This window comes from Tachypleus tridentatus, chromosome 1, assembly GCF_004210375.1.
Source record: "Tachypleus tridentatus isolate NWPU-2018 chromosome 1, ASM421037v1, whole genome shotgun sequence".
NCBI classification, from domain to species: domain Eukaryota; kingdom Metazoa; phylum Arthropoda; class Merostomata; order Xiphosura; family Limulidae; genus Tachypleus; species Tachypleus tridentatus.
The window spans coordinates 42721421-42736091 of NC_134825.1; the positions used below are offsets into that span (position 1 = coordinate 42721421).

General features: G+C 30.7%; 1 protein-coding gene across 8 annotated transcripts in view; it reads right to left on the reverse strand.

The window, feature by feature from the left end:
- Positions 1 to 14671, reverse strand: part of LOC143247067 (ubiquitin carboxyl-terminal hydrolase 47-like) — a 142273-nt gene that overhangs the window by 56889 nt on the left and 70713 nt on the right. For all 8 annotated transcript variants that reach the window (XR_013026352.1, XM_076494498.1, XM_076494473.1 and 5 more), the window contains 4 exons: positions 14075 to 14130; positions 12062 to 12174; positions 5099 to 5203; positions 4117 to 4324 (listed from right to left, as the gene is read on the reverse strand). Coding sequence is in view for 7 of the 8 variants with exons in the window: in XM_076494498.1 (XP_076350613.1) it covers positions 4117 to 4324; positions 5099 to 5203; positions 12062 to 12174; positions 14075 to 14130 (482 nt within the window). In the remaining variant the exon portion in view is untranslated. The remainder of the gene's footprint in view (positions 1 to 4116; positions 4325 to 5098; positions 5204 to 12061; positions 12175 to 14074; positions 14131 to 14671) is intronic.

The following is a 14671-nucleotide window of genomic DNA, read 5'->3' on the forward strand; positions in this document are numbered from 1 at the left end:
GTCGTTGGCGAGCACAGTGGTGAAGCCAATGTTGAGGTAGCATTCGGAGTATCTGCACCATTTAGCCATGGACACAACTCACCTCTACTGCTTACTTATCTCCTTGTTAAAATAAAATAAAAATGTTAAATAATGAACGCTTTGGCAACTGTAGATCTTACACTGACTACTTGTGGGGGGTGCAGGTAGAGTAATGATGGGGTAAGTATTGGGAGGGAAGGGGCGTGGCCAGTCTCAGCGATTAGTCATCCACCAATCAGCAACGGACATGTGACTCATGTGTCGACAGCGAGCACACACACACTTAATCACAGCTAAACAGACACACAAGCATACAAAAATGCGCGTGCACTCACATACTCGCTACTCACTAGTACACACATACATACAGTTGCAGACACATACACATTCACACAGACACATTTACTCACAGGCACGCATACATACACCCATAATATCACCTAATGACATTGAACTAACGTAGCACACATTTTGCTTTGCACCGAAACAAAAAAAAAACAAAAAAGTAAGAACATGAAAATGTAATTGATGAAATAAAATTAATGTTATCCCAAGCTACTTCTAACAAGGCTACGCGACTCCCCTGCCAAGGCTTTGCGACCCCCCAGAGGGTCACTACCCACCGGTTGGGAACCCCTGACCTACATGTTACATCCTCTTTTTGATGCTTTGTTAATAACTTTCTTGTGTGTAATTATACAATACCTATAACCAGTAAAAAGTCAAGATTTTCATCTACCAAAGATAAATTGTATTAGATTTTTTTCTGAACAGATAAGCTTCAATTTCACTTATATTATAACTTTGGTTCCCATAGGAATCACAATGGTTAACTTGGATAAACTGGTAATGGCTCTTTGGTCTCATGGTTAGAAATCCATAAGAATTGTGATAATTAAGGAAACTGTATGCATTTTGCATGTTATTATTCTATGTTCTTTGGTGCATTATTTAATTAAATAAAACTTATTTAATGTACTACCACCATTATAATATAGGCTTTATTATCCTGTACAATTGACAGCAAAAAAACAAAAAGTATTGGTAAGTAATTTACTTCTTGTTTTCCATGTTTATTCTTTATCATTACAAAAGTATAATATAAAAACAGGGATTTTTTTAGGTCAGTAATGACTAGGTTAGGTAAAATAAATATAATAAAAATGGCTCAAAAGGCACACATGCAAGGAGCATGTAGGTAATGTAATTCAGTCGCACAACTGCAAATTTCCCTAAGTGATTTACAACTTTTCGTGCCACAGATAGTAACTGAACATGATTCAAGGGGCAACAAAACACTAATAGTTAATGTATACGGTTATGAAGTTGAAGCTACTTAGGATAAAGTAATGTATTTTGATGTTATCATTTGAAGTCATTCTAAAAAGACAAAAGGATATTTTAGGTTTTTTATTTTTTGGTTGTTATAAGGTCAGTTAAATTGACCAATGTTGTATAAAGCAGATAAAATAACAGATAATATGTAAAGTTGTACTGCAAAGAAACACTTGAAATGTATTTAAAATGTTTTAGAGATTATACAAATCAAATCTGAGAATTTTGAAATGAAGTATTTCTAATCTTAACATAAAAATAATTTTGCAAATGGACTATCCAAAATAAATACTCCATATATTCATGGGTAAATCCTTATTTAATTCATTAAAAATACTTCATTAAAAAACATGATTTTTTTTGTATGTGAAAGACTGGAAGAACACCAAATTTTGTGAAGATATATACACTACACTGAAAGTTAAATATATTAAATCTATATACTTTAAATGAGTACAAACAGGTTACATGGTTGGTAAAATTAAGTCTGTGTTGAGAGTTAGTCAAATAACGTGCTTAACAGAAAATAAAATCATGCACAAAGCAAAAAATGTCCTGTGACTATCATATTTCTTGTGGCTTTCTAACTATGATAACAGCCTTCAAAAAAGTCAGTTATGGTTGTCAAAATGAATACTACAAGAAAAGGTTTTGAACTGAAGGCAAAATGGACAATCCTCTGTACAGAAAATGTGATATAACATTTTATTTTACAGATTAAAACTGTCATTCTGTTAGTTATAAATATTATAATATAAAGCATGAGAGTTCTACTAACAATTTGAGAAAGAAAAGATGTGACAAGTGGGTCTGATTTTCAAGTTTAAAGCTATGGTTTGCCTGAGTAATACCTATACTATAGAGATAACGTGCATTAAATTCTGTACTTCTTGGAGGGGTGGTAAATGAATTAGAGAAGGAAGACCTAGAGAGCACAGGTCACAAAATTCTCATTCTACAGAAGGCTGAATATTTTTAGAATATTTCTGATAGCATTAAAACATATAATGATGATTTGTTAGCTTCATTTTGTGTGTGTGTGTGTGTGTGTGTGTGTGTGTGTGCGCGCGCATGTAAATATTTGTTTGATATCCTACATGTGTGAAATTTTAAGTCTTAGCAACCTATGTCCATCAACAACTGAATACAAAGGTTGTAGTGACAAGAGATAACTGCTTGCTTTACTTCTTGATTTATTGTTCTATATTTTAAGAAAAATAAGTTTAATAATTTATTTCTAAATAGTAATAACTTATATACATATATATAATGTATAATAACTGAAATGACACTGTAGATTACAAACTACTAGTCTGCTAAAACAGTCAATATAGGGAAGACTAAAGGTAAATTTTATAATTTTGGATATGTAACATGAGTGACCTGCACTGCATCAATGCAAGTTATGTAATATTAGCTAGGCATGACTGAAAGGTCAATATAATAAAAAATAATAATAATATATAGTATTGAGATTTATGCTACTTAGACTGAATATTTGTATTTTCATATTATATGTAGTAATTCTAGGAGAAAAAAAAAGCATAATTTATATTTTTTTTTTTTTTTTTTTTTATAATGGTTACAAGGTTGGCCAAGTGACAGACCCTACATAGTTAGATTATAGAAAACAGCAAAATATAAAGTCTTACTGTAAACAATCATTTGAAATATATTTAGGAGGTTTCAGAGATTATGCTAAAACATGAGATGTTTGGGAAGAAGTTTTTTTAATCAGAACATGAAATCACTTCTCACTCAGTCTAGTAAAAAACAGACTATTTTCACAAACCAATCTTTAATAAAATATTTCATCAAAAAATCTAATTTTTGTACACAAAATACTATTTTTACTAAAAGTTTACCAAATTTTGTGAAAATACACATGCAGTATCAAAAGATAAAGTACAAATACTTAATGTGTGCAAATGTGTAGGTGAACTTGTGTATATTATATAGAGTCCACTGCAAAAAGGTTAAATTTACTTTAAAGTTTCCAGAAAACTATAAATGTTGGTACATTTATAAGAAAAGCTAACACAATTTATATATGATTAATGTATGACTAAAAACTTTTATTCTTAACTATCTAACACTAACTGGTTTTTCTCTTATTGGAGTTGTTGTCATAAAATAAAGAAACCATAATAAGTTAATATGCAATCAAGCTTTGCATTAACAAATTGAAAAAAAAATAAGAAAACACCACACCACACATTAGCATTCTTTTATACTTAATTATAACAAGCAGCATTAAAGAGCTACATTACGTTAAAGGCAGCTCAATTAACATACAAATTTGTTAAATTTTTCAAAAAATAACAGTATTAAAGCAATTAAGACAAAATTATATTCTAATACTTATAAAAGTATACTGAAGTATGACAAACACACATTACATTCAGAATTGGTTACTAATGGCTTTGTATACAACCCAAGATTTTGCTAACCATCAAGAACATATGAAGCATCAACATCATTACGTCCAGCTTTCACTACGTAGCTAGCATTAACTATCCAAATAAAACAATATACACATGTTGATGAGTAGGTAAACTATTTCATAAATATTTCTTTTAAAATCAAAAGCAAGGATTCATGTTGTCATCATTTATAACCTTCAACATGATTAACATATTTTAATTATTATAAAATAACAAATGAGTTCTACAAATGAAAACACAATTAAATGCGGAAATAAAACTTAACCAACAGTATCACAATTTATAAAGTTTTGATATATATAAATATTTCTCTTACCACCTGGTTTATAAACTTGGAACTCTTCATGGGGTTTTTTGGTTTCTAGCAGTAGGTCAAATTTATAAGTAGACTTCACACCACCAAGTAGCTCACCAATTGTTTGATCCTCAGTGTCATCAAAAGAGCACTCCAATGAGTCATGAAATTCATCATATTTCACTAATCTACAGCAGTCTAAAGGCACTACAGCATCTAGTCTCATTATCTAGAAAAACACCACATATATATTTATTTCAAGACTGAAAATCAAATACCTATGGGTGATATGGATAACTAAAACATCACTGACAATAAATATTTCCTCACTTCCCACATAATACATCTAAAATAATTCTAGAATAACACACTGTACAAAAAACACACACACACTATTACAGTAACAAAACAATTATATGAATGATATATAAAACACCATTAACAATGAGTAAAGAGACACATAGTACTAAGAAGTTATAGTCTCACAGATATTAAATGACTTAATATCCAAGTATGTGTTTCAAGCTAAACTACTTAATGAATCTTTTAACAAGATAGATACATAAATAAATTACATACTTCCTTGTTTCTGTATTAAAATTACCTTATATGTTAGAAATCATGAAAAAATATCTCATTATTAAGGTGATTTTTCAACACCTTAATTATGTATTTCTCATGCTTTTGTTAAAATGATGTAAATTGAGCTAATGATAACAATATTCTTTCCCACAAGTTTTTATGATAAAAACTATACTTAAAACATAAAAGTAAGCTTTTGTTATTTAGAAACCAAAAATGATGTGATAATTACCTGTAGGTTAATGTAGGGAGAAATTATTTTCAATACAAAGTCCATAATAAATAAAGGCACTGACTATCTGTCTTAACCTTTAATTATACAAAAAATAAATTGTAATTGTTATCGATAAACCAAAATGTGAAATAAATGTTGATTCTTTTTTAAAGTTGAAACTCAATTAAAATAGGCAATAATACTTACACTGCGGGCCGTAGCAGTGGTCTCTTCCAAGGTACAGTCTTTATGAACCTTCAACCTCATTTCAACCATACGGTTTTGCACTGGATGATGACAAAACAATTTGATCTATGTAAAAAGACAAAATAATTAAGTATATTCAGTCCAAACAAAAAAGTCCATGAATGTTAACCAAAACCTAAAGAAAAATAATACACATTTCTTTAACATGCTTTGATCTTATAACTATAAAAATACATATGAGAGATGTGTGAAATAAAAATATTTTGCAATATTACAGGTTTGCTTCAATAAATTTTTAACTTTGCATAACTTTGAAATATCTGGTTTCTCCAATTATATTAAGACATAATATAGATTAATAGCATTCCCTTTTTCTATTTTTCATTATTATAGAACATGGTAAGTAATCCTCTTCTTAATAATACTTTATATAAAAAACTGACAATATCATTTTAGTTTATCTCATTTCAAAAAAGCTGACTTTTCATTGCAAAATAATTGATTTTGTATTTTACAATGAAAATTTATTCTACAAAATTATTTTATTGTAAGATCTTACACATTTGCTTAGCAAATGCTAAACAAAAACTTATTTCATAATCTGTGTGTGTGTGTGTGTGTGTGTGTGTGTGTGTAAATAACACGACTAAACTACAAATGTTGTAAAAAAACTGAATATGATTGTTTTAATAACCAAAAACTAGTCACTTATCTTTGAATCAACCACAAGACAATATTTATCATATATATTAACTGCTACGTTCATGACAATGAGAAGCCAACTCGAAGGAAAAATGTAAAATAAACTACTGAACACATTTCAACCTTCTTAGGTCATCTTCAGATCAACAAAAAACAGAAATGTTGACCATAAAAGGTCAAAACATGTTCTTTACTTTATTTTAGTTAAAATTTAATGCTCACGCCAGCTACCTTAAGAATATATTTTAACTGCTACACTATGTTTTTTGAGAGTAAATTAATACTTTAATTTCAACAGAGCTTCAAAATCTGGAAATAAAACTCTACAAAATGCAGTGACAGGAAAATGACAGGCATTTAAATATAAACTTTTTTGTCATCAGTTTAACCGAATCAAAAACATTTAAACATCCTTTCCCCAACAGCAGTAATTACACTGGTTTACAAAGAAATTGAGGCAAGCACAAAAATAGCTGTTTTAACCTAATTTGGGGGTGCTGAATTCAGATTTGAAATCCGTTTTTACTCATCACCTCTAGTTTTTTAGGTATGCATACTGTACATTTTGTACACATACTGTGTATAAAGGCGTATATGCATTCAGGGTTAATTTCTAATATTGTGTGACTTATGTCTTCTTTTTTAGTTATTATGCAATAAATGTAAGTGATAGCATTACATTATATATATATCAAGACGGATTTTGGCAGTTAAGCGTAGCCAACACGTCTCAATCAACAGCCAGTAGTGCACTGGCAGTCAGTGCAGGAGGTTGGTGTCCCTCGACAATTGTGTTACACAATCTTTTGGGTATATATTTGTATTACAATTTCCAACGACGCACATAATTATTATTGCCTTACATATGATTTAATTTTACTTTGTTTTTTTTCAGATTCTCCAATGGCTTCAAGATCGTCAAAACACCGAGGATGCCTCAACCAGGCCAATTCTTTCTGCTACGTGTGTGGGGATTTCACGACAGTTGCACAGCATCGAACCATCACTTCCCTCCTCAGAACTGTCTACTTTCATTATTTTGACTGTAAAATTGGTGATCAGGACAAATCTTGGGCTCCACACATCTGTTGTAAACCCTGCTATAATGGACTAACTGCTTGGTTTAATGGCAAGAAAGCGGCGTTCAACTTTGCAGTCCCGATGGTTTGGAGAGACCCACGAAGCCATGCAAATGATTGTTATTTTTGTCTAACAAATATAACTGGTTTCAATGCATCTTCTAGAAAAAAGATCAAATATCCCAACTTTCCATCTGCTATGAGACCCGTTCCCCATTCAAATGATCTTCCTGTCCCAACACCTCCAGTAAATAAGGATCTTCTTTCCTCATCAGATGAAGAAATACCTCCAAGGGAAGATTCTGCCAAGTCAATCTCTTCCGAAGATACTGACTCTTCTTATTCAGGAACAAGTGGCAACAAGCCACACTGGATCACGCAAGAAGACCTGAATGACCTTGCTCGTGATTTGTATCTGTCAAAACAGCAGTCAGAGCTCTTGGCTTCTCGGCTTAAACAGTGGAACCTAGTCCAGGAAGATGTAAGGATCACCAGTTTCAGGAATCGAAACAAAGACCTTGCTTCAATTTTTCGACATGGAAAACAAGTTGTGCTACTGCACAAATGTACCTGGCTTGTTCACTTTCCTTGGTTTGCCACATAATCCTTCAGACTAGCGTCTTTTCATAGACTCTTCCAAGTGAAGTCTCAAGGCTGTGCTTCTGCACAACGGAAATAAATATCCCAGCATTCCCACTGCACACTCTGTCCATCTAAAGGAGTCCTTGAAAATATGGAGCTTCTTTTAGAAGCTGTTAAGTACAACCAGTACCAGTGGAGTCTGTGTGGGGACCTCAAGGTCATTGGTCTTCTTATGGGTATGCAAGCGGGCTTCACAAAGTACTGTTGCTTTCTCTGTCTCTGGGATAGTCGAGCTGTATCCCAGCATTACAAGCAGAAAGACTGGGGGTCTAGAAGCACTTTCGTTCCTGGCGAACACAGCGTCAAGGAGAATCCTCTGGTTGACATGAAGAAGGTGCTTCTTCCTCCTCTTCACATCAAGCTTGATTTGATGAAGAATTTCGCGAAGGCCATGGACAAAAATGGTGCTGCCTTCCAACACTTGTCTACTGTGTTCCCAGGTCTCAGTGCTGCTAAGCTCAAAGAGGGCATCTTTGTCGGACCTCAAATCCGAGAAGTGCTGAAGGATACTGATTTTGAGGAGCTTCTTACCTTAAAGAAACTGAGAGCATGGGAAGCATTTAAGTCAGTCTGTAGTGGCTTCCTTGGTAACACACGCGTACCAAATTACCAAGCCTGTATTGAGAAGTTGCTAAAGACTTATGAGGATATGGGATGCCTAATGTCACTCAAAATTCATTTTCTCCATTCCCACCTCAACTTCTTCCCTCCAAACCTTGGAGCAGTGAGTGATGAGCACGGAGAAAGATTCCACCAAGACATTACGAAGATGGAGAGCAACTACCAAGGCAAGTGGAACCCCAGCATGATGGGAGACTTCTGCTGGATGCTCTTGCGTGACATCCCGGAGGCAAAATACACCAGATCATCTAAGAAAACACACTTCTAACTGTCTGTGGTACTATGAATTGTGTACATTGTGTCATCCAAGTATATTTATTCCGTCAATGTTCTTTATCCTGTTTTATCTGTAATAAGCTGCTGCAACTGTTGAAATAAGCACATATATACTCTGTATATACTAAAATGAGACTATTTAAAAGCCAGAAAACTAGAGGTGATAGAGCAAAACTGTTTATAAATTTGAATTCAGCACACCCAAATTAGTAAAAAACACCTATTCACATTCTTGCCTCAGACAAAAAATATTTTTTTGTAAACCAGTGTTATTTGCCATAATTTAATACCTTATGCTAAATACTGAAATGTGAACATACTATTCACATTTTAAGGTTCCATCACAATAATAAATATCACATTATTCAAGAAACACTGAACTATTTGAATTACCTGAAATTCAGACTAAGTCAACAATTCAGACAGGGTACAAAGAGATTTTATGAAAGAAAAGTCAAACCAGGATGTTTTCCAAAGCTACCAAATCCTGTCAAAATGGATTAAAAACTCGCATTTCCTGGCATTATTGTTCATCAAACATGCCCATCAGAGGAAAACAAAAGTCTCAGGTCTTGCAAGGCATTTTTATAAAGCTAAGTTTGCTTTTATTGAAAGTGAATATTCAGGGCTTTACTTCCAGAACCATGACTAAAAATAACTGCTTTTGCAAATTTGCATTACAGATAAGATGTAAAAAACAAACAAACCTGTGCACATCATTTTAGATAATTCAATTTTGCAAGACGTTGCATCAAAGGATAATGTCATGTGAAACACTGTTACATTATTTAACACAGATATTTTACTACCAAAGGCATTTTAATTTGTTCCTTACTGATATATGTTAAACTCAAAATACATTTCTAGTGGGGCAAGTTTTATTAAACATTGAAAACTATATTTTTTCTGTACTAATCTTCCTGGTTAACACAAGCAATAGCAAATTCAAGTGTCATTAACAAAAACAACAAAAAGAAAGAAGAAACAAAGTTTTGAAATTAATAAGGTGTCTGAATAACTAGTGATAAGATTTCTGAAATGGGTCAACATGTTATAAAATTATCAATTTCAACAATATTTAATTTATCATAGGAGACCAGTGAATATGACTGACCTTATAACTTTAATTTAATCACAAGTTTCCATACTACAACTTTTAATGTTTTGTGCATCTTTCCAAATTGTGGCAAGTTTTTGGTAAACTTTACAAATCTTTTGCACATCAAAAATCATACTTTTATTTAAGTATATTTACTAAAGATTTATCCATGAACATATGGAATCAGATGGTTGATTGCTCTGAGTGAAGAGCGATTTTCACGTTAAGATTAAAAATACTTTTCTTCATCTCAAAATTTCATTTGCATAATCTACAAACCCTACAAAATAAATTTCAAATGTTTCTTTTCTGTCTGTTATTTTCTCTATTCTAAACCTAAACAAACTTGGTCAATTTCACCAACTTGTAACCACTATAAAAAAAACAGGAAATAAATCTAAATTACTCTTTTTTTTTAACTTTTTAGAATAACTGCAGATTATAATAGGAAACTAAAGTTATTCATCCTAAATAATTTAAAACTTGTAACATTTTATACCTGTTTATACTTAAATTTATTGTTTAATTATACTTTGAACCAACAACACCAACAAGCTAATTATAAATAACTCAGTAAATGCACAGCTCATGTCACGATATTAAATGGAAAAATGTACAAGTTGCTTTCAAGCATACTCTGTGAAAATTTTTTATTGTTACTGTTGTTTTTCATTATCTTGCCTAACCTAACAAGTTTCTAATTTTCACATTTTAATTATTTTTATAATCTATACTAACACCCTCTCTATGTATCAATAAATTTCAAATGTTTCCTTTAAGTTAAACTTTATATCCTATCCGTTATTTTCTCTATTCTAAACTTGTACAGACTTGGTCAATTTGACCAACTCGTAACCACAGTCAGTACCATACCTCCAAGATAAAAAAACAAATAACTTGAAACGTTTCATACAAACTAAAAGAAATTGAGAAGGTGTGCACCTGTTGTTTTTTTTGTCCAAAATGTTTTGGTCAAGTTCTTTGGCCTCTAATTTTGTTCTACAGTCTTTAAGCCATAAAAAGAGATGTGTATGCTGTCATCTGTCATTTAACACATCAAATTGTTAGGGAACAAGTGTCTACTAATAACAACAGTTTCATAATAACAGGTTTTTAGAAAACAACAAAATTATGTATAAAAGTGTTTAAATTCATATTATTAGTAGAAATGATTATATTTAGATTTGTAATTTTATTTTCATTTGTATTTGTGATTTTCAGATTGATAAAAAAATATTTTTAAATAAAAGTTATCATTACCTGCACAGTGAAAAAACAAATTTGAAATGAGGTTAAATCTATTTTTCTGCTTCATTGGTAATAGTGACTTTTATCAAAGAAAAAATTATAAAATACAGAAAACAACATGACATGTCATTTGATAAATAAAAACTGTGGCTTTTTATTGGTCATAAATAATGTATAATTAAATGCAAGAGAAAACTATTAACAAATCCTGAAAGAGAGAATGTAACAATGATGTGACAGAAGGGGTCTGATTTTCTATCAGATAGCTCTGTAACCAAACTAAACTGAAGCCTATAAAATTATGTTTCTCTGTGCAAAATTATATTGAGTAATACATGTTAAATTTCATAGATATTAGAGGAGTGGTTGATAAAATAGAGAAGATGAAATGTCAAGACATGTGTCATACTAGGGGAAATTCAGGAATTTTTTGTTAAATATTGCCTTATACAATTAAGAACTTAAAACTTCCATACTATGAAAATAGAAATTATTAGCTACAATTTTAAGATAGTGGTAATTTGTGAAGGATGGGATGTGACAGGCAGGCATAGCAAACAAGTCCAATTTTCTAGTTTATATAATGAAACATGAGTGAAGGTTACGTAAATTACACTTTGCTTAATAATACTGATCTTATAAATACTAATTTCATTAAATTCCATACTTCAGAATGGGACAGTAAATAAATTAGAGTAGGAAGAATACCTAGAAAACAAATTTCACAATTCTCATATTAGAGGAGATTCAGAATTTAAAATTTTTCCTTATAAAATTAAAGCTTAAAACTTGTGTCATATTGAAATTTAATTTATTAACTGTTTGAATCTTAGTGTATTCACATACATTGATAATGAAGTAGATTAATTACATATTAAATGTAATTGTCTTGGAGTTTGTAACATGCTCATGGCAAGTTGTCTCTCATTATGATTTTGGTGTAATATTTTGTACATTATGCCTCAACTTCAAGAAACTAACAACCTAATGTCATTGGCAAATGTGGATACTAAAAGAATTATTTTTTAGCTTCCAGCACTTAAATGCAAATAATAAATTAATACAATAGTGTACACAGGGTCATCTTTCTTGCTGATTTTTTAAAAAAGCAAACTGTACCACTAAGAATTATTTACAAAGCCATGTATGATTACAGATTTTACAATTTATGCAAAAGAAATATAATATCAACTGACTTTGACATCATTTTAGAAGCTTGAACTTCATTTTACAAACATGAAATTCAAATAATTAATTTGTATATTAAGATACAAAAATATGGTCATCAAAAAGTACCTTGCAAGTATTTCTTTCTACTTCTCTTTGTTGTCTGTCTCTCTCCTCTTGCTCCTGCATACACTGTAGTAAAGCTTTAATATGTTCAGGGAACTCTTCTACTCCTATACATTCTGAAAATTGTGATGAAAAAAACAATACTGAAACATCTTAATATACTTTATATTTTAAACAAAATCAATCTCTGAGTACATCCACTACAGCAACAATACAAGATAAATAAAAGTATTACACCCAAAATACAAGAATATTTTACAAAAATAATAGTTCATTGTAAAACGAAACAATATTTATATTTAGGGTGGGTTCCAAATCTGATGTCTTTTCACTTTTTGAATCCAATTTTGAATTCACTTTATTATAATATTTGTTGTCACTAATAACAATATACTTTAAAAAGAATTACTAATAAAAACTGAAATTTTCTTTTTCTGAAAACACCTTAAAATATTTTTCACTATGATTTAAAGGAAAAGAATCTTTATTAATCAAATACATATATTTTAAATACACGTGCTTCATAAGAATGACAAAAAATTTTAGCATGATAGTTTTAATTCCTTTCAAAATACAAAAATGACTTTAATGACCAAGTTACAAAACATGCATGAAAAACTAAAACAATCTAGTACTTAGAAGTATTTGTTTGTTTGTTTTGGAAATTCGCACAAGGCTACTTGAGGGCTATCTGTGCTAGCCGTCCCTAATTTAGCAGTGTAAGACTAGAGGGAAGGCAGCTAGTCATCACCACCCACCGCCAACTCTTGGGCTACTCTTTTACCAACGAATAGTGGGATTGACCGTCACATGATACACCCCCACGGCTGGGAGGGCAAGCATGTTTAGCGCGACTTGGTGCAAACCCGCGACTCTAGGATTACGAGTCGCACGCCTTACGGGCTTGGCCATGCCAGGCCACTTAGAAGTAACAATTAAAGTAATCCACTTTTTATATACATCTTTTATAGTTATTTTTTAACAGCACATATTTACATTATGATGTAAAACAGTGCTTCCATGTTTCATTTAAAAAAACTGTTCTTGTATGAAGTAACTTCCACCGAGTACAAATTTATCACCTGTTTAAATAGTATATAACAAATGACAGATTCATTATTCCTTAAGAACAGAATACAATTTCAACTTCCAATAAAATTGTGCTAGGTATTTCACATATTTTTTTCAATTAATTATGCTTATCTCATGCCAATTTAAGTTGCAAATATGAAAATAAGACATCACTTTCAAGTTAAAACATAAAATATGTTGAAATAATATTAGCAAAAAAGTGCACCTACTTTCAATAAAACGTATGTAATACTTTTTAATGTGGTCAAAATAATAATTTAAAATTGGAAAACTAAACACCTATGGAAGATTTTAAAGCTTTTAAAAGCTTAATTTAATGAGGCACTATTTCTTGCTGTAAAAGGTCACTAGACAGTTATTATACAAAAGGTTGAATTTTTATTTAAAGTAAACTTCAATTTGAGACTGTTCTTTACTTTAACAGTTAATTTGTTTGTTAATTAGTGCACTGGAATAATGTTTGCACCTACATGTTAATTATCTTACTGTTTGATTTTAAACAATAAATTTAGAATACCCTAGAATGTTATAATCTCTCAAATAACAAGAAAAATTCAAAATTTAGGTATTATATAAGCAATAAGAGTAATGTACTACTAGTATAACCATTTTAGATCTTAAATATCCTCTATAATATTTACAGAAATGAAGTACATTAAGTTCATTAAGAAAAAGACAAAGTAACAAGCAAACATAGTAAAGGCACAAATCATTCAATATTCTGAATTGGAGAAATCATAAAAATGGTAATTTATTCTTTAAAGTTAAGAATTTTTATGTAAAACTGAGACATGAAATTTTAAAATGGCTATTTCAGTACTGAGCAGATGCATTAATTATATTTGTCTTAGCCTATTCCACTATCTGTAAACCTATATACAAAATAAATTATTCATATTCATGAAAACATAACAGAGAACCTACCAGCATTTTTGTTTTTTTCTATCTGCCTATACATCAGCATGTATGCATTTGTGGAACTACAAAAGAATAAAAAAAAAAATGTTCAGAAATAACCAAGCACACTAGATAGCAAAGTGGTAGACACATCAATAGAATAGGCACATGAAGTGGGTTATATGCCAACAAAACATCCAGAATAAAAAATAATAATGGCAAAAAAAAAACTTCCCAAATAACACAAATATCCTGTACCTCACTGACTAAAACCAAAAATATCATTTTGTTAGTATACTTTCTGACAACTTAAAAAAAAAAATTTTATCCTGAATCATACTTATTAAGACCAAAAATTACATTTTTTAGTATACTTGTTAAACATTTAAAAAAACATGCATTTTCACATTTAATGTTTATATCCAATATTTTAGTGGAAAGAAAAATTCCACACAATTCTGAACACAGATAAATGTTATTTTGTGTCACTTTATAGTAGTAGACTTTAGTATATTTCTACAAATATGATTTATAATTCTCATTCCCTTACTTTTTAAAAGCAATATTACACCTCTGGCAATATTCTCAAATCATTGTAATTAACTTTAATATATTTTACACACA